This window comes from Cyanistes caeruleus, chromosome 8 (genome assembly GCF_971803275.1).
Source record: "Cyanistes caeruleus chromosome 8, bCyaCae1.hap1.1, whole genome shotgun sequence".
NCBI lineage: Eukaryota > Metazoa > Chordata > Aves > Passeriformes > Paridae > Cyanistes > Cyanistes caeruleus.
Genome location: NC_141708.1, coordinates 27,802,066 through 27,820,920, shown reverse-complemented (window position 1 = coordinate 27,820,920; position 18,855 = coordinate 27,802,066). Strand labels below are relative to the sequence as shown.

General features: G+C 39.0%; 2 protein-coding genes across 13 annotated transcripts in view; one reads left to right on the top strand and one right to left on the bottom strand.

The window, feature by feature from the left end:
- GRID1 (glutamate ionotropic receptor delta type subunit 1) overlaps positions 1 to 18,855 on the bottom strand; it is a 493,727-nt gene that overhangs the window by 84,730 nt on the left and 390,142 nt on the right. For all 12 annotated transcript variants that reach the window (XR_015290161.1, XR_015290159.1, XR_015290160.1 and 9 more), the window contains 3 exons: positions 14,911 to 15,084; positions 2,865 to 3,026; positions 1,480 to 1,599 (listed from right to left, as the gene is read on the bottom strand). Coding sequence is in view for 8 of the 12 variants with exons in the window: in XM_086900896.1 (XP_086757022.1) it covers positions 1,480 to 1,599; positions 2,865 to 3,026; positions 14,911 to 15,084 (456 nt within the window). In the remaining 4 variants the exon portion in view is untranslated. The remainder of the gene's footprint in view (positions 1 to 1,479; positions 1,600 to 2,864; positions 3,027 to 14,910; positions 15,085 to 18,855) is intronic.
- LOC147651947 (uncharacterized) lies at positions 4,578 to 12,873 on the top strand. Its single transcript, XM_086900909.1, has one exon. The coding sequence runs from the start codon at positions 8,382 to 8,384 to the stop codon at positions 9,777 to 9,779; it is 1,398 nt and encodes a 465-aa protein (XP_086757035.1). The 5' UTR covers positions 4,578 to 8,381; the 3' UTR covers positions 9,780 to 12,873.

Below are 18,855 nucleotides of genomic sequence, written 5' to 3'. Positions count from 1 at the left end.
ATCAAACTTTAATGCCCCATGGCATCCATGTGCTAGGGATAACACAGCACTGACAGGACACAAGCTTTTCTGGACTGGCAGCTGGAAACAGTGGAGTAGTCCACAGTATCTCGCATGGCACCAGATACTTCTGTTTTGAATACTTGTGCATAAAGTGAGAAGCATATGCCTGAGAACCAGGATTGATTCCTACACCTCCTAAGCCAAGCTTGTTTTATTAAATAGGCAATACTTTTTCCAAAATTAAGACAATAAATTAATCTTTTCTAATTCACATAGTGTTTGAAACATAAGACTTCCTCATTTTCAATCTTCTAGAAATGGAAGTGGATTGAGAAATAACCTCTTCTGGTCACCACAATATAAGAGCCAAAGTGAAGTGTTCAGAGGCATATTTTTGGCAACTGAAAATTTTCAATTATATCTCCTGGAACTTTATGCATTTCAAATACTTTTCTCCCTTCTGTTGAATTTCTAATAGATATTGCACAACTTTGGCTCCATGACCAGAATCCTTGTGCCAAATTAGACTCTGAAAGAATCTCATGTTTAGCTGATAAAGATGATTATGTAAACACAAGTCCTTTGCTTGTTTTTCCACTTCTGCAATTCAGACAAATCAAAGCAAATCACAGAAACCAATGGCCAAATGAAAATAACAAATCAAATATATTTTAATTATTTGTGAAATCCTCTTTGTTCAGCTCTTTTTAATGTAGGACCCATTGATCATACCATGGTAATGTCTGCATTTCAGCCATCAGAGAAGTTTCGAAACTATTTACAGCATGGGTTCCAATCAGAACCTCACTGTTCCACTGGGAGTTTCATACATTTCTGTAGCGTCCCCTCTGCCTGAGTGTGTTCAAGGTATCCTTTGCAGAAAAGACAATTTATGTTTATAATCCCATGGAACCGCTTGAACTGCCTTCTAATCCTTGGCAGTCCTTGTTCCACCAGCTACCACTGACAGGTCAATCTTTACTTTTCATGGCAAAGCACCTTTCGCGTAGGAAATTCTCTTCTCTAGAATTTTTTATTTATTTATCTCAAATTCTTGCAGCAGCTATACTTAAAACATCCCAGCGTGTTTACGTAATTTATATACTCAGCTAGCTTCCTTAGTAAGACGTGTCAATTGTGTTGTATCTTTCATATTTATATTATAGCAACCCTATCTTAATTAATAATAAAACACATAAGCTAAATTGTGCAGTCTTCACTATTATATTCACAGGATGCTTATGGCATTACATTGTTACTGCACAGGAAAAATAACTTGCAGGATTCCTGCCTACCAATATAAAACTGGTTTTCAAGATTTAAGTGTGTAATAAATTAGAAAATATTTCTCATAGAGTAAATGTCTTCTGCAGCATAGCACTAATTCATTCTTGAAGAATAACATTTTCTCCTGTGAGGCAGGATGTATATTATTTAGAGGAACACAAAAAAGAGAAGGAAGCAGCATATCTTTACCCTCCGCACATCTTTGCCGAATGTTTCGCTGTAGCTGGTGCCCAGTATTTCAAATTGGACATAGGGGTTGGCTCCATCTTCTCTGAACTCCATAACACCAGTTAATCCAGTTATGTGGCCCTAAGGATACAAGTTTGAGAAATTTCAGAACAGAAGACATTTGCCTTCATAAACGCACTGCATAAAATGTGTGCCAAATATGCATTAATCATGTTTACAGTGAACTTAAATGTGGCCATTGCATGTTTTTCAGTAGCTCAAACCCAGCACTAGACAAAAGACTTCTGTTTTAATTTTTTTTTTTTAAATAAAATTACTGTAGCAGTAACACACACAATGTTTATGAGCCATCAGGTCATTATTGTCCACAGAAACAGACTCCAAAGAAAAAGAGCAGTGTCTTAGTGGACTGTGAGACAGCAGCTCTCCCAGCGTAACTGAGAGCAGCGGGCTCAGTTCTCAGCTTGAGCACCAAGGCATGAACTCCTAGCCCAAAACAGAGGGTATGCCTGCTGTGCTCCCAAGAGAGGCATGAAGGAAAGATAAAATTGCATCTCTGTGAAACTATCACAGTTTGATTCTGCCTTTGTAGCTAAGAAGCTTGAAGAGACACAAAAGTTCGAATTAATTTATCAACAAAGGATGGTATAATTAGGACTTGTCAGGATGATCAAATTGCATCATTTTATTAGAGGAAAATTATTTCATCAGTATATGTCTGGGAACAGGAGGTTTTCTTCTAAACCATTTTAAAAGTTAGTATAGTAAAAGATTTAGGTTTTTTTCTACTATTGCTTGTGATCAAACAAACTCTCATAAAAGAAGTTGCCATGTGTCTGCAAAGCAACAGTTCTGTCCATATTTGAGTATTTTAGCACTGTGCAAGACAATGTAACTGTTAGTGACAGCTTAGCCAAATCAGATCCTTTTTTTCTCTGCTCTGGGCTATAGTACACAAATAGATCCTTACCAATGCTCAGCTAACTTACAAAGCTATCTGAGCTGCAGAAAATGGAACATAAGTCATAAACCTCGTCACTGGTTTCCCCTCCTTCCCCCCCAGGCTCCTAAAGTTATCCTCTTGCAAAAATGTATTAATCAATTCCCATGAGTACTCCTGATCCTACTTCCTCCACAGAAGGCAGCTACGAGAACAACAGAAGCAGAACACACACCACTGGAGCCACACTGCACTGTTTGTAGCCTGTTTATCATAAATCATTTGCTTGTTTAATAGCTGTAGCTTGTCCTTGGTCACTGTAGATCACTTGCTTGTAATACATCAAAGAAAAGTTGAACAGAAGTTAAAACCTTCTTCAAATGCTCGAGTAGATGTGAAGCAGCTCTTTCAATTGCTCACACAATGGTGGTTTGTCTTTTCTCACCTTCTTAATAGTCTCTAGCATAGATCTTCCTCCGTTCCAAGGTTTGGTGGATTTCCTCATGCAGTTCAGACTTGCCATGCTGTGCCACTTCCTGTCCTCCAGTTTTCTGTGGAAAGCATTGGCCAGCATGAGCACACTGTCATACAGGTACAGGTTGGAAACCTGCAAACAATAATAAGAATGAGCCTCTTTTTTTTACGTGAGCACCTTCAAAGAAAACAAAATAAGATATAAATAAGAACTAAAATGGGTATGTTTGACATGTTCAACAGTCAAAGCATTTGAGACAAATTCCTGTGCTCCTGGGTCCCTCTGTCCAATGGATTCTGGCACACTGGAAATGCCTGAGCATTACTGCAATGCAGTGCTGTAAAGAGCACTCCACATATAAACTCAAACTACAGAGGGAGTACAGCTATCTATCAGTGTAAGACAATGATTGCTACTTTGTCAGTCCTTTTCAGCAAGGAGGGAAAGGTAGAATGGAATTAGGGTATTGGGTGTTTTATTCATTCGAGCAGCTGGTAAATTTCTGGCACAGCAAAATCCAATGCACACGCAACTCTTTAGAACAGAAGGAGGAGAAATGACACTATTATTTTGGTCTTAGAGTCTCTTTCCACCAAATATACATGAGACTTGTTATGTGCCACTTTCTCCAGAGCTACTGAATTTGGCCTCCTTATTATTCAATTTACATGAGAGATACAATAACATACAATAAACAATTTATGACAAAGACTCCAGTAAGAACAGAACACCACACTAGTAATGCTGAGCTATGTATTTAATTTTTTTAAACTAAGGCATGGCTCACAATACAGAATTAGATCATTGACAGGCAGTGGTATCCACTTCAAATGATAAAACTTTAGCAGTGGAAGCTGGCTAAGGTAAGTGATTTAAAAAAAATCATTAGATACTCTTTACCCGTTCCCAGAGTTCACATGCCCTCTTCTTCAAACATATACACAGGGGGCTGGGGTTAGATTTAGTCTTTACTAAACTCAAATCTTCACTTTAAACCATTGGCCAGATACAGCTTTTTCTATTAATACTACAATAACAACAGCAACACAACTACTGGTACTACTATTACTACTATTACTACTATTACTACTACTACTACTACTACTACTACTAATAATAATAGTAATAATAATAATAATAATAGTAATAATAATAATAATAGTAATAATAGTAATAATAGTAATAATAGTAATAATAGTAGTAATAGTAATAATAATAATAATAATAATAATAATAATAATAATAATAATAATAATAATAATAATAATAATTCTTTTAGCTGTAGGCTTTAATCATGGTCATCCCTGACTTTGCCATTTATCTCCTGAATTTTTCTAGTTCATCTTAGAAAGTAATACCTAGAGACCAGGAAAGAGTTGCATGTAGAAGTTAATTCAGCTGCATACTTCCTATAAATGAGACTTCCTAAGCATCCCAATAAAAGTGTCACTCTGTGAAAGCTTAAACATATATTACTGCTGAATCACTGGCTGCAAGTAAACTGATATCTGTAAGATTCTAATCTTCAGAAACAAAATGTTTCGTGTTCCATAATCTGGAGTTTGACATAAATTGAAAACCTAGGCACTTTGGAGTATCTTGTAGAATAAGTAAATCTGAACAAAAGATATATAAGCAAAAATTAATTTTGAAAGAATCAAAATACAAAGAAAAAAATATGTTGCAAATACACATTTATTTATTTAAGTTACTAAGCATAGAACAGGGATCTTAACATGAAAACAATGCAAAACCTATGAGATACTATCAGGGAGAATCTCTCTCATCTGGCATTGCCACCTTCTTTCCCTTCTTTTCTTTCCAGCGCTGCTGAGCAAACATTCCACATAGCCTGTATTTGCTATTTTATCCAGTTAAAACATTTCTTTTTAAAATATTTTCTGAAGTAGCTATTTGCCATACTTCCTCTGGTTTTAAGAAAAGTAGTTGAAGAGTTAATAAGAGTCCCAGCAACCAAGTTTCTTCTGCTCAATTGCATTTGTTTCCCTACTCTGCCGATATTTCCAAACAACTTTCAAATAAAGCAACCAAGCGGATCCTTATTATTCAAAAGGGCACTTTTCTTCTGGGTTAAACAACTCTTCACAGAAAAAAATCAAAACAAACCTCAGATCCCACAAGATACACTACCCCAAACCACACACCACAAGATCCACTTCTTAGAAACAGATTTTACATACATAAGGAAAAATGCCATTTCTTATAAGGCTTCATGATCCTCTTTGCTCCCAGCTGAATTTGTTTTTACACACTCACTTTTAACTGACAACTAATTGTCTGTTGCCTTGGAACTCCCACAGATCAGAAATGCTTTGTGTTTTCTCTGTTTGGCATTGTTCTTTTACGGTTCTGAAAAACTGCAGCCTCATTCCCAAAAACAGTGCTTGGCTTGCTAGCAGAGAGCTTTAAGGCAAAATAAGATGCACTTGGGTACACTGTTTTCTGCTTTTCGTGTGCTTGGAGAAGACACCACAGTTCTGCACATGTGACTGACAGAGCTTGGGAGAATTGCACTGAGATCTCAGCCTGCAAAACCTTCCACCCAACTCAAATTGCCTCCTGCTGCAGAGCAAAACAAAACAATGCTGTGTTTCACAACCTAATCCTCATAGTTCAGCTAGACCTTTAATGGACTTTGCATCAGTATTGTTCCATTCATTTCTTTTGAGAGAATGCTATAAACTGAGAGATAGCAAGAGGGGCTCTGCACAAAAGGAGTCTTCTACTACATTTGTCCTTATTCCTCATCTGGAGATCTGTACCAAGGCAGAAGAAAACGTTGCAGAGAATAAACCAAGATACTTTCTGTCACGGAAAGAATATTCTTGTATGTTCTGTTGTATTATCCACCGGTATTTTGCCACTCTGGTTCTCTTTTGCTGAAAGCCTCATCCCAAACATGAGTAAATGGTGCTTTTTAATCAGCAAAATTCCTTCCTTCATATAATCATACTCTATTTACTCCAGTAAAAATGGCATGCACGCATAACTATATTTTACTCATTACTCACTGAAGAGTCAATATCCTACGGAAGAGTAAGTTTCATCTTACTCACACAATCAACACTTCTATTTTAGAACAGAAAATATGCAAGCTAGGAAAAACACAGCAAGAAAATTTTCACAACTAAGGCTGGATCTGTAATAGTAAGAAAAAAAAAAAAAGACACAAACATTCTGGCCTAATCTCACAGTAAATTCAGGGCTATAATAATTTTCTTTATTATATTTAAATACAGAAAAATCTCTTCATATATCCTAAATCATATTTGCAACGTGAGCTTGCCGTAGCCTCCAGAATAGTGATGCTGTGAAAAGAGAATGAATTCAGCAGACATGGCCTGTATGCCCTTGTTACTGCACCTGCACACATATTTTAATTTTCAGTGAACTGTCAAATTCCCTATGAGTATGGACAGGACCACTGAAAGGGAATTTTTGAGATACCCAAGGGCTCAGTTATACTCTGATTCCATCAGTACAGTCAGAGCCTGAGAAAATAGTTAATTTAAAACATTCATCTTCAGGTAGCATTCAGAATTGGTAGTAAAGCAAGAAAGAAGCGGAACAAGGCAACATACTTGGCTACTTTGGGTTTTCAAAGCTCTGAAGCATTTTTTAATTCCCCCATTTGGATATTCACAGGGGAACAGAGGAGGAAAGGACATACATCTGTCTGAAGAGATTCTTCCCCTTAACAGAATAAAAATTCCTAGACTAGAACAAAGTATTTCATTTTGGTCATGTTTGGAGGAAGTGACAGTAATTTTTAGTTCTTTCACTCCATTGTTGACAGGGTCAGAGCTGGAGGTACTGAAATGGTTTTTGATCTATCTGCTATAAGAATGATGGTGACTGCTTCACCAATATTCTAAAGAATATACCCTGTACATGAATAATTTTAGGCATGTTCTGGTTTATCTTCTGGAAATTATTCCAGACATTATGAATCTCTTTTTTGCACTGAAGAAATAAACCCCCCATACACTAGTAGAGCACAGCAGAAATATTCAAGAATTTAAATCTATCACAGTATTAAATGTCATTTCATAGACGTTTCTATGTGAACTTCATGAGATTTTTTAAATTATTTTACTTAAAGTTATGTATGAAGAAAGCTCTTAGCTCCTTCAGAGGGACTAATCACAGACAAGTGCTCTTCTGAAAAGGCTAGCAAGCCACAAAGACTGACCCCAGCTCCTGAGTGGCCACCAGAGCCAGGAGTACAGCCAGAGAATGCTGAAGAGATTAGCTGGAAGGCAATCTGACACTGAGATGTCACTACTTCAAAAACTCATTCCCAAGCTGGGCATCTGTACCTTGCTATTGCCAAAATCACTCTGTGACTAGCCACAGTAGTCAGCTCCAAAGATGAAACAGATGGAAGAGGAGTTCAGAGCAAGTGCAGCCTGCCAGAAATGCATGCTGCCTGAGAGATCATGGTGACTGCTATGCACACCCCAGCACGCCCTAAACCGGTGTGTCAGCTTTCGGAGTTCAAGTACTGCCTGGTGCAGTTGCACATTTGTGTCTCTAATGACAGAGTGCATCTTACTGGGGGCAGCAAAGATTGGTTTATTTATGGTATAATGGTGTGCTAACAAGGATTTTGTTAGAGCATAGGGAATGAAAATTTGACCTGTTTCATTTTCTTAAATATGTTTCAAAGAATGACAGAATTTCTTGGGTTAGAAGGGATCTTTAAGATCATCTAATTCCAGCCCCGCTGGTGTGGGCAGGAATGCCATTCACTAGACAGGCTGTTCAAAGCCCTGTCCATCCTGCCCTTGGACACTGCCAGCGATGGGGCATTCACAGCTTCTGACTGGAGCACTTGCCATGAGGACTGAGGCAAATAAATGGAGTACCTTAGCCTTCTCCTCATCCTGAGTAACCAACTCTCCTATTTCCATTCAGAGAAGGTTCATATTTTCCCTCATTTTCCTTTTATCACCAACTGTACATATAGAAGATTTTGGATTTTCCCTAGACATCTGTGGCCAGACTTAATTCTATCAAGGTTTTAGTTTTCCACATGCTGACTGCTTAGAAAATTTCTCTGTATTTTTCACCAGCTTCCTGTCCCAGATTGCAGTCTCTATAGACTTCCTTCTGGTGTTTTGATTTATCCAGGAACTACTCGTTCATCCATGCAGGCATCCTGGCATTTTTGACTGACTTCCTCTTCCTTCTGGATGCTCCTCAGACCACTCCTGGCTGTATTACTGAGGCCCACAGGGACCAACAGCAGCAGATAATGATCACTGGACTGTATGAGGCCTGGTAGTCTCTCAGTCACATCCCTGGCATGGTGTTGTATCAGCAGCCAGGTGCCTCCATGTCCCTCGGGCAAAAGTCACCTCCTGCCTTTTCTTTGTTGAGCTGGGTGCTACACAAGGTGCAGATGAGGCTGCCTTACTCAGCTCCAGCCTTTCCCCTGATGTGAAGGGTCTTTTCAGCCTGCCGATGAATCGGCTCTGCAAGGGCACTTCAGGATTTGGGGAAAGTCTCTTCCTCCTGCAGATCCATGCTTTTGCAAGTTTTCACTCTTCTCATCACTGTCCCCCCTCCCTCCCTCCCTCCTGGGTGTGCCAGTGCGAGAGTTTGGGTCTGTTTAGCTGTGGGCCCACTGCAGACTGTGCTTGGAGCCAGCTCTCCAACTCCTTCCCAGCCTCCCTGATGTTCCTCGCTTTCCAGGGCCTCCTGCAGCTCAGCCAGGTGTGCCTGGAAGTTCTGTGCCTGGAGGTTCTGTATCTGGAGGTTCTGTGCCTGGAGGTTCTGTGCCTGGAGGTTCTGTGCCTGGAGGTTCTGTGCCTGGAGGTTCTGTATCTGGAGGTTCTGTGCCTGGAGGTTCTGTATCTGGAGGTTCTGTGCCTGGAGGTTCTGTGCCTGGAGGTTCTGTATCTGGAGGTTCTGTGCCTGGAGGTTCTGTATCTGGAGGTTCTGTATCTGGAGGTTCTGTGCCTGGAGGTTCTGTATCTGGAGGTTCTGTATCTGGAGGTTCTGTGCCTGGAGGTTCTGTGCCTGGAGGTTCTGTGCCTGGAGGTTCTGTATCTGGAGGTTCTGTATCTGGAGGTTCTGTGCCTGGAGGTTCTGTATCTGGAGGTTCTGTGCCTGGAGGTTCTGTATCTGGAGGTTCTGTATCTGGAGGTTCTGTGCCTGGAGGTTCTGTGCCTGGAGGTTCTGTGCCTGGAGGTTCTGTATCTGGAGGTTCTGTGCCTGGAGGTTCTGTGCCTGGAGGGTCTGTATCTGGAGGTTCTGTATCTGGAGGTTCTGTGCCTGGAGGTTCTGTATCTGGAGGTTCTGTGCCTGGAGGTTCTGTATCTGGAGGTTCTGTGCCTGGAGGTTCTGTATCTGGAGGTTCTGTATCTGGAGGTTCTGTGCCTGGAGGTTCTGTGCCTGAACACACTTTCTCGGGCAGCTCCCTGCACCAGGAGACAGGGCCCGGCCGCTCCTGGAGACTGCGGCCTCTCCCTTCGGCAGCCACAGCTGGGCAGAGGCACAGGGGTGCCACACCACATCCCTGCCCAGCCACTGCTGTCCCCAGGGAGGCTGGGGCTGGCTGCTGTTTGTCCTCGTCCTGCCCACACCCACCAGGCTCTCTCGTGGGCAGAGCCCACCGTGAGACAGCGCACCAGTGCCTGCTATAAATACACATTTCCTGCTCAGGGAGAGCGAAATCACAGCCAGCAGTCTGGCATTCGTGGGAAACACAGTCAAAAACAAACATTCATTAGAGACTCAAATGTCAGCTTCAAACTTCCAAAGGGCTATTTATTTATTATCCCTAAGGCAAATGAAATAATATTACTAAAATTCTCCTACAACCACAAAAAAACAGGCCTCAACTGTATGTTTATTTAAGCCTTCTGTCTGACAGTAAGGATTCTAACTACTGTATTATTTAGTGTTTTGCCCATTTTAGTTTTAAGTATCTCAATGAGCTTTTCAAAGAGTTCTTTGCAAGACTGAACTCTAGAATCTCTTTTAAATTGATAAGCAGCTCTTCATTCCTTTTTAATTTTCTTTATCCAGTTACACATATCACAACACTCTTCCCTTCCTACAGGTTCTGTTCTCTGAATGCTCACAGTCCTTCAGCTATTTATTATGGGCATTTAACACCATTATGAGTGTTTTCTTTGCCAGTATGTTTTGTAACAACATGTCAACAATGATACAAGGCCTGGATTACCCTGTAATGCTCAAGTTTGTTAGCTGGAGGCATTGGCTTCACTCACTAAACATCTCAGGAACTTGGCACAGAGAACACTAACTATGCAAGGAAAGTCTAGAAGGAGTGCCTTGATAAAGAAAACTGAACACAACCAAGAGTCAAACAGAAGGACAAGAGGTAAATGCTGAAATTGCAAAACAGTTTACAAGATTATAATTTTATCCTACCTCATTTATAAATAAATATAGGTATAAATTAGGTTTCAGAGGCAATAACAAATGAAAAATGGAGGTACTGATGCTTTCTTTGAGCTGCTAGTGTCTGCTTCCTGATTGAGCAGTGAACAAAAATTCAATGAAATAATTATGCAAATAGAAAAATCCAGCAGTCAATAGAGGCAGAGAGGAAAAGACCACTGCAGAGCTTACGTGGGGTTTTAGCCTCCAGTGTGATCACAAATCCCCCATTGCCACGGGACATCTGCAGTGCTTTGGGGTTTTTAATGAATTCTTCTGCTAACACACCTTGTAGAAAACACACGTCATTGAGCTTTGGGGAGAGATCTGTGCTGTGCAATGGGCAGTAAAGTCAGTTCAAGGATACTTTACGTTCACATTGTACTCAGAAACAATTTCACTGTGACTGAATATCTGGCCAAAAATCCAAATAAAACATTGCTAAAGAGAATAGCAAGTATAGGTTTGCATTGGAGGAAAAGAAAAAATGTGGCTCATCAATCCTTTATGGGAGAAAGTGAATGCTTTAATAGGGTTTAATCAATATTTACTGCCCCTCAGTAGTACTCTACAATTGTTAACAAGCCAAATGAGAATAAGGCCATTTAGTTGGACAAAACTGCAAGATCAGGCCCTTAAGTTTAGGCACTCAAACACATCCTAAAAAAATAACTTCACTTACAGTAGTTAAATTGCAGTGATTCCCGAACAGAAAATAGATCAGAAATAAAAACCCAGCTTTGTAGGAGCAACTGCTGAGATGCCTACATAGATATCTGATGGACATATCACTGAAGAATGGAAATTTTACTCAAGCAGAAAATTAGCTCTTTCAATGAATACCCTCCCACACTTCTCAACATCTCCTCATATATGTCCAAGCAATGCCTGGAATAGTTCTTCAGCAGAAAGGCTGGACTCTCAATCAGAAATAACCTCATCAATTTTGTTACACAGTATGCTGGGTTTCTTTTTTCCTTTTAAATCCTACTATGTATTTTGAGTCATGCTGAATGATTTCAAATACATTGTGTCCCTGTCATATATTTTAGTATGTTTAGAATATTACACTGCTTGAACTCATCAACTGCATAAATGGTAAGCAAGGGCAAAAACAAAGTAACGGGAACTACATTTCTAAAGAGAAATCTTTCTTAATAAAACATAAACAAACAAAAATCTGATTTTGAATTTATGAATGCATTGTTACTAACCTGATGAAAGAAAGAAATACCTTCATAAAAAAATCAAGTTTGTAGAATGCCATGAAAACTAATACTTAAAGGGAACTATTTTGGAAATAATCAAGTTATAAAGCAAAAGTTTTTCAAATTGAGTCTTTGGGAATATTTCTGAAATAATCTAAAATGTTTAATATCAATTATACCACTATATACCATTCAAATGCCATGTGAGGATACATGCCAGGTCTGACTAGGACTAACAAGATTTAGCTGTAAATTCTGAAGTGCTTCAGTGCTTTCTCTCCAGATGAGGCAACACTGACAACACTGATGGCCCCAACCACAGGATACCAGTGGCCAATGGAAGAAAGCAAGTTCTAAACTGTGTCTTTTCCATTTACCAAAAATAAATGAGATGGACACAAAAAGTCCTACCTGAAGAATAAGACAGAGAGAAATCCAGTCCTCTGAAGTCAAATAAAATTATCAAGACAGGAAACTTTATAAAGCTTTTTCTCCACTTGAAGCAGAAACCCAGCTGAGTATATTATACGTGCAAGAAATAAGGGCATGAGCAAAATTTTGACAAGTGGGTTGATGGAATAAGATTGGATTTCCACAAAGCATTCAGAACAGATGAGTTTTTGGATGAGCTTGCAGAACAGCCTGATCTTTAAAAGGCTTGTCAGAATGCCAAACTGGGATGATCACCCACTGAAAAACAACCTTCCAGGATGTGGTACTAAAGACACAGAGAACAAAATCGTTCCAAAAAGATTTTCATTAATTTAGCCAGAACAAAGTTAATAATCCATGACGTAAATGTTTCTTTCTTCACTAGCTTGTTAAAAGTGCTAAATTCTCCCCTAGAAAAATACTACAGCTAGAGGTTGACAGAGATTAGCTTATTCTTTTTCAAAGTCATTAAATAAATAATTAACCAACAATAGCTGGTAAGTTACCTTGACAACAAACAATTATTAATATGAGACTGCCTAAGGGAGAATGAGGCAGGGATTTCCAAGCTGTGGTGTTTATCAAAGTACTTCAAAGTAACACAAAGACTCAGTGCTGGCAGGCGGTCACTGCCTCTGGTGGATTCATGCAGCCTGACATGGGGCTTGGAGCTCCTGCAGCCTCTGGCAACAGGGGTAATTCAGTGATGTACTTCTGTACAGCAAAAGGTCACTGCTATTTTTTTTTTAAGTAAGAAAAAGGAAACAGAAAATTGCAAGTACCTGAATTACAGGACCATTAATAACATGTCAGTCACACTCAAATTAATATGAGCTGTATGTCTGCAAGGTGCCACATAAGGTATTTTGGCAAAATCTATGAAAAATAAATGCAGCTATGGAGCACTTCAGGTGTAACTGCACATGATAAAAGCATCCAGTATTCAATCTATAGACATTTAAAAATATACTGGGGACAGTTAATTTGGAGAACTCTCACATGTGCCCTCTGTCTTGCATTCCAATTCAATTGGACATGAAAGTTGTGGAATCAGCTGCTAGAAACTTTTCACCTCTGCACTTCTTTATATCTCTTGTTTTTAAGTTCATAGAGAAGGAACTAATGGGCAAAGCATAACATTACCATACCATTCTCTCAAAGACAGTTTCTAAAGTGGCATAATATTTCTGGAAGATAGAAACTGAGAAATGTTTTGTTTCCTAAAATCCACATCTGAAAATCAGCAGGAAGACAGTCCTTATCTAAAAGTCCTTATCAATGAAATTTAGTAATAGGACATTTAGTAATAGGAGGCTGCTGGTGCTAGCAAACCAGTTACCAGTTACCAGTTTGCAAATTTGCAAATTAGAACTTGCTCGTAGGCCTGTCAGATGAGTCCTTCAGATGAGTCTGAATTAGATTATGCATAAACCAGCACAGGCAGCAATACTCAAAATCCTGCTGTAATGGAAGATTATTCCCCAATGTGTGATTTGTTGGTGCAGCATAGATAATTTTTCGTCATAGTGGAAATTGCTTTGATCCTCTGAAATGAGCGGCCTTTGTTCTCATTACAGCATACCTCAGAGTTACTAACAAAGATCAAAAGTGTCTTTTCTTTCTAAGCCAAGGCAGGACTTTCCCCTGTGCAAAAAGAATACAGCCATGCTCAGAACTACAGGGGGTGTGTTTGGCTTTTCCCAAACTTTGCCATGGCTAGGACAGAACCTGAGCCAATAGAGCTTTTCCTCAAGGAGGAACTGTTCGTATCTGTCCCTTAAAGGATTTCGGTCTCTGCAGCTACAACTTTTTAGTAGGGTGCAAATAAGTAAAATTAACACCGCTATCCCTTGGAAAATCTTAATCCACTTCCCTTCCTGACAATCTCCCTGTCTCTCCTGATCTGAAAGTCTTCCAGACCAGGACAGGAGTTCCATCTTGCAGGAGTCCTGATGCCACCCTCCTGACCTCCTGACCAGGCTGCAGCAGCCCAGGCTGGTGACAGCCCCTCCCCAAGCCTAACCAAGCCCCTCTCAATGACTCCCACACTGGAGAGCCCATAGGTTCAACCACTGTGTCCTCACTCAACCCATCCCCATTTAAGACTAAGTTTTCAATTAAATGGTTTTAACTGAGTTTATATTCTAAGTCCCACTAAAGTTTATAGCTATATCCAACACCTTCAGCAGTGATACAAATGAGATTTTTAACTGTGTCTAAAGTAAACAAAAATACATGAGTCCCATTGAAAGTCCAAGGCCTTTGTTTCTGAAATATTGCACTATCAGTGGAAATAGCACCTATTAGATAATATTTAAATTACTGGAAGAAAAATTCTGATATCTGGGACAAATTGCCCAGAAATGTCAAGATGCTGCTAACACCAGAGTCAAATGTGTTATCAAAACCTGAAACTTGAACTAGCAGTGCATATTTTACACACTCAATTATCAGCTGTTGATGACTTCTGAGACTATTGAAAAGGGACAGACTGAATACATCAGCTTGATTCAGTCCATTAGCTAAATATGAAATGCTCTGCAGCCCAATACCTATCAGAGTTCTATTGTCCTCCCAGATTAACTCTTTCATAACAGATGTCTAATAAGCATAAATACAGTAAGCAAGCAGAAGTGCCATAGGACTATGATGGCACAAAATTTTTCAAATATAAGAAGATTTTTAAGAGAATGAAATGTGCAAAATCAGCTCTGAATTAGTGCAACCACTTGCTGATACTTCATGGATGTAACATCACACCTAAAACACTAAACACTGGGAAATAAAATAAATTAATAAAGTCAAGAAGAGTTGACCAAGGGTTACGTCCTCAGATTTATCTGTATTCATTTCTTTCCTCCTCTGAGTTAATACAGCCACAGAAAACTGTCCCATGACAAATTCCTAAGATGGACATTTTTCTGCTGTGCACAGCTACTGACCTGCAGCATCTGAAGATAGCCTTCCTGTGGATCACACAGCAGGGATGATATCCGGTGGTTGTTTCTCATGCACCTCTGGTTGTTGTCCCTTGACAGAGGGAAAATTTGCCGGATAACTGTCATCCTCCCCAGAGCACTATGCACCAACTCTAATATTTCATTATCAGTGATTTCCTGTGAATGGAGACACAGTCATTTAAAAACATATATTTGTCCAGACATTTTATATATTTATTTCATTACTGGTTAAATGTTTTTTCAAAGACAATAGGAGAAAAACGTTACAGATGCACATGTTAGGCAAACAGTATTTTGTGTTTAGGAACAACAAAGCTGTTTTTTTTATACATCATCTGAAACAAAATAAAACAGCAACAGCCTAACACAGTAACATCTATTTTGACAATACTACAATTTTGCAGATGTAGATCCTCAAAGGAAAGCACCAAAATGGTCTCAATAGATTTCTTAAGAAAAATTTTAGAAAAAGAGCCTTGAAATGAAATTTATATAGAAAGACCTTTAGTTTGACAGACTAGGACCTCACTATATCCTCAGGACAAAATAACAATCGAAAAATATAACAGTCTTCAGAAAATATGGCTCTTTCACCTGTGAACAACATTACAAGAAAGCACTTTTCCCACAAGTACAGTAGATCATTTCTACAGACTAATCCTGATAATGACTCATGGAAGTCTTTTGAGGTTGTCTGTATTAGGAAATAAAAAATAGGAGAAACTTTATGGAGGGGTTTGACACATTTAGTAACATCAGTTCCTGCACACAGAATAATCTGGGATGAGATATAAGGAGACCTCAAGGACAGGCTGCTTTTCTTTCCAGGCTTCACAATTTCTAAAGTTTCTCTGCAGACCTTTACACCCCAACCTCCTAATCCATCAGACTGCAAGCTCCAGAAGGAGCCTGCACCTACTACTGATTTTATAGGGAGACTGAAAACAGCTCAACACCATGCTTTACACATTTTGTGTTTAAAGAAATGCACAAAACCAAAACCTTTTTTTTTTTTTTTTTTTTAACCCTGTTTGAAAATTACATGCTTAGATGATCCTGAAATCATAACAAAAGTGTAGCTTGCAATGTTTTCACCCTGGCAGGAGCTCACTGTGAGGTGTGAGGAAAGGCAGGCACTGCTGCCAGGCACCTGCCATCCATCTGAGCTCCTCACCAGGGCCACCAGCAGCATCTGCAAGTCACATCAGCCTGTCCCCAGCACGGCTGGACTGCCCTGGCTGCACAGCTGGGCCAGCCCAGTGCCCAGCCTGAACAGGGCTCTCTCAGCCCCTTGCAGCTTAGGAGGCTACAAATTACTTATGTGGCTGCAGGTACATGGTCAACAGGGCCCACACCTTGTGATGCATCATCAGCAGAAGTGGACCTGGCCCTGAACATTTAACATTCAAGAAAAAAAATACTTTGTTTTCTTCCCATTTTCTCTGTCAAGCTGTGAGTGAAATGACCATGGGGTTATAATAATTACTTGTTATGGTTGACTAGTACTGTATCTTGGCTCAATTTAGTGTTTCTTTGCTGATTTCCCATTGTTTTTTTAGGAACATGAATTTTTAACCTTGAAAAAGGTGAAATTCATTGCATTAATGACGGACCAACTGGTGTGGTGTGAAAACAGTAAATCAGAAAACAAATATATTCTTATAGGAGACAAAGATTTTGAGGCTTAATAGGAAATGCTGGGCAGCATTTTCTAGCCTTGCAAAGGAGACACAGACCCACAAGCTCTACAGACCCCTCCAGATTTCCCCCCTGTGGATCTGAGGGGTGTTAAAACCACACAGCATGTCTAAGCTGAAGTCAGAGGAAGAGACAATTGTATGGCACAGCTTTAACTCATAATTCCCTAGGCTGTATCCCTTGGTAGGCACACTCAGACCAAATGGCCAAAAAAAAAAAAAAAAAAAAAAAAAAAAAAAAATCACAAATCATCCAAACCTTCAGTTCAGCTCTCACCACACACATTTTGCATCCCCTCTAAGTGATACACAGCCTTTCAAAGATGTCTCAGAAACACAGATATTGGTCATTTGTGGAATTGGTTTATCTGTTTATTTATCTGCACACTGAGAACTTCAGTTAGTTTATGATACCACGTCACATTGCTCAGGGGAATACTTAAATCCACTTTAGTTGTGCTCAACTATCATAACACAAATTGTGAAATGAGACAATTATGTTTCACATTACAATCTCTATTTTCCTAGAGGTAATGACAGAAAATTATAAATTTTAATGGCATTAATAATTTAAAGAATCGAAACATATTTCCAGAAAATATATCTCTGAGAAAACTGGAAGATTAAACAGATCAGCAGTGAGAACAAGGATGCTCATGGAGACAAGACAGAGATTTATTTGTATTTTTTCAGTAGTATCAATGCTGTTTGGTGGGTTATTCTAACTCCCCTCAATGCACTATTTACATATATAAATGAACACTTGTTGAAAATCCAGAAAACATCATTCAGTTAGCTATTTTTCTAGAAGGTTCACTGCAGTTTACCCTGTAGATAGATTTATTCAACATTTAAAAATTGCTGGCTTCACTGCATCCACATGAGCAGACAGACATGTATATACACACCTATATAAGTAAATAAAAGTATTAATCCTTTAAAGAAAGGACACCATCCACTTTTCTTACCACAGAAAACGTTCTAATACAAGTGAGCACAATCACCTGTTCAACCCCCATCCTCACTGTCCTCCCATACCTCCAGTACTACACCTCACTTCTTTTTACCCAATGCTCCTAAAAGTCTCTACATGGTCATAGTCATAATTTAATTTAATTTAATTAGCTCATTTATAGATATAAGGACTGGGTGTCCTGACATCTTTCTCAGATTATAGTGAGTGCCTATACAGTAAAAGATTCTCTGATTTAACAAATCATTATTCCATACTAAAAATTCTCTTGAGGTGGGGAAAAAGAAAACTACACAAAATGACAGTAAAAGCTGGACAAAACAAACAAAAAAACCCCCACCATTGGTATTAGTGTGGAATTCATTGATAAAACAACTCATCAAAGCTCATCCATGACCCTGCTCCTAGCTGACTGAGACTTTTTTTGTGTAACTCCACTCCATTAGAATCAGGCCAGTTCTAAACCCTACACATTTCTTTGGGCAGGATTCAGGTACATATCCAGTACTGTCCCAAGTCTAAGTGTAACTTTCAAGCAGTTATCAGGAAAAGAAAACTCACAGATCTTTGTGGGAATAAATAAATAAATATAAATGCTGCGGTGTTAAAGATCGCAGCCAAAAGGAGAGAAGTAGGATTTCCTTAGGCAAGTAATAAATATAGAGTACCTGGAATACAATTAGAATAAATTGTAATTGCAAATTGCTACATTTTGCATTGAAATGTGTCATTTCCCAAATATTATGAAATTTCCACACTGTGTTCCTTGTATTTCTATTCAATTTTTAGACTTTTTTACTCTGTATTTTTCTATGACTTGAGAATATCTTAGAATGTTTGCCCCACTTGCATTCATGAATGATCATTAAAAGATCTGAATTTTTCCAAGAAGAATTAAGATATAGGGAAGTGTTAAAGATTTACTAACTTCTGGTTATCAAAGTAAACACAAATATCATTACACAGTTTGGTGCTTTAAAATTAAACAAATAAAATAATCCTAGGCACTTCCATATAAAGAGAAAAAGTGAGCAGAACCCCAGTGTTGTCTCTACCCAAGCAAAAACAAGGTCACAACAATTTGCACAGGGACTAATTGTTGATCACCCAAAATGCATGTAACATAGACATTTCTGGGGAAATATTCTCAAAAAGAGTGAAGAAAAACCACTACATTCTAAAGGTCTTTTACTCTCACAGTGAGTTTTCCCAGTGTTGCTCTACAGCCATGTGCTAAGAAAACTCTGCTCATCATTG

What these genes read in the sequence shown, in the direction of transcription:
- LOC147651947 (XM_086900909.1), top strand. Translation starts at nt 8,382, where the DNA reads ATGAATCGGCTCTGCAAGGGCACTTCAGGATTTGGGGAAAGTCTCTTC.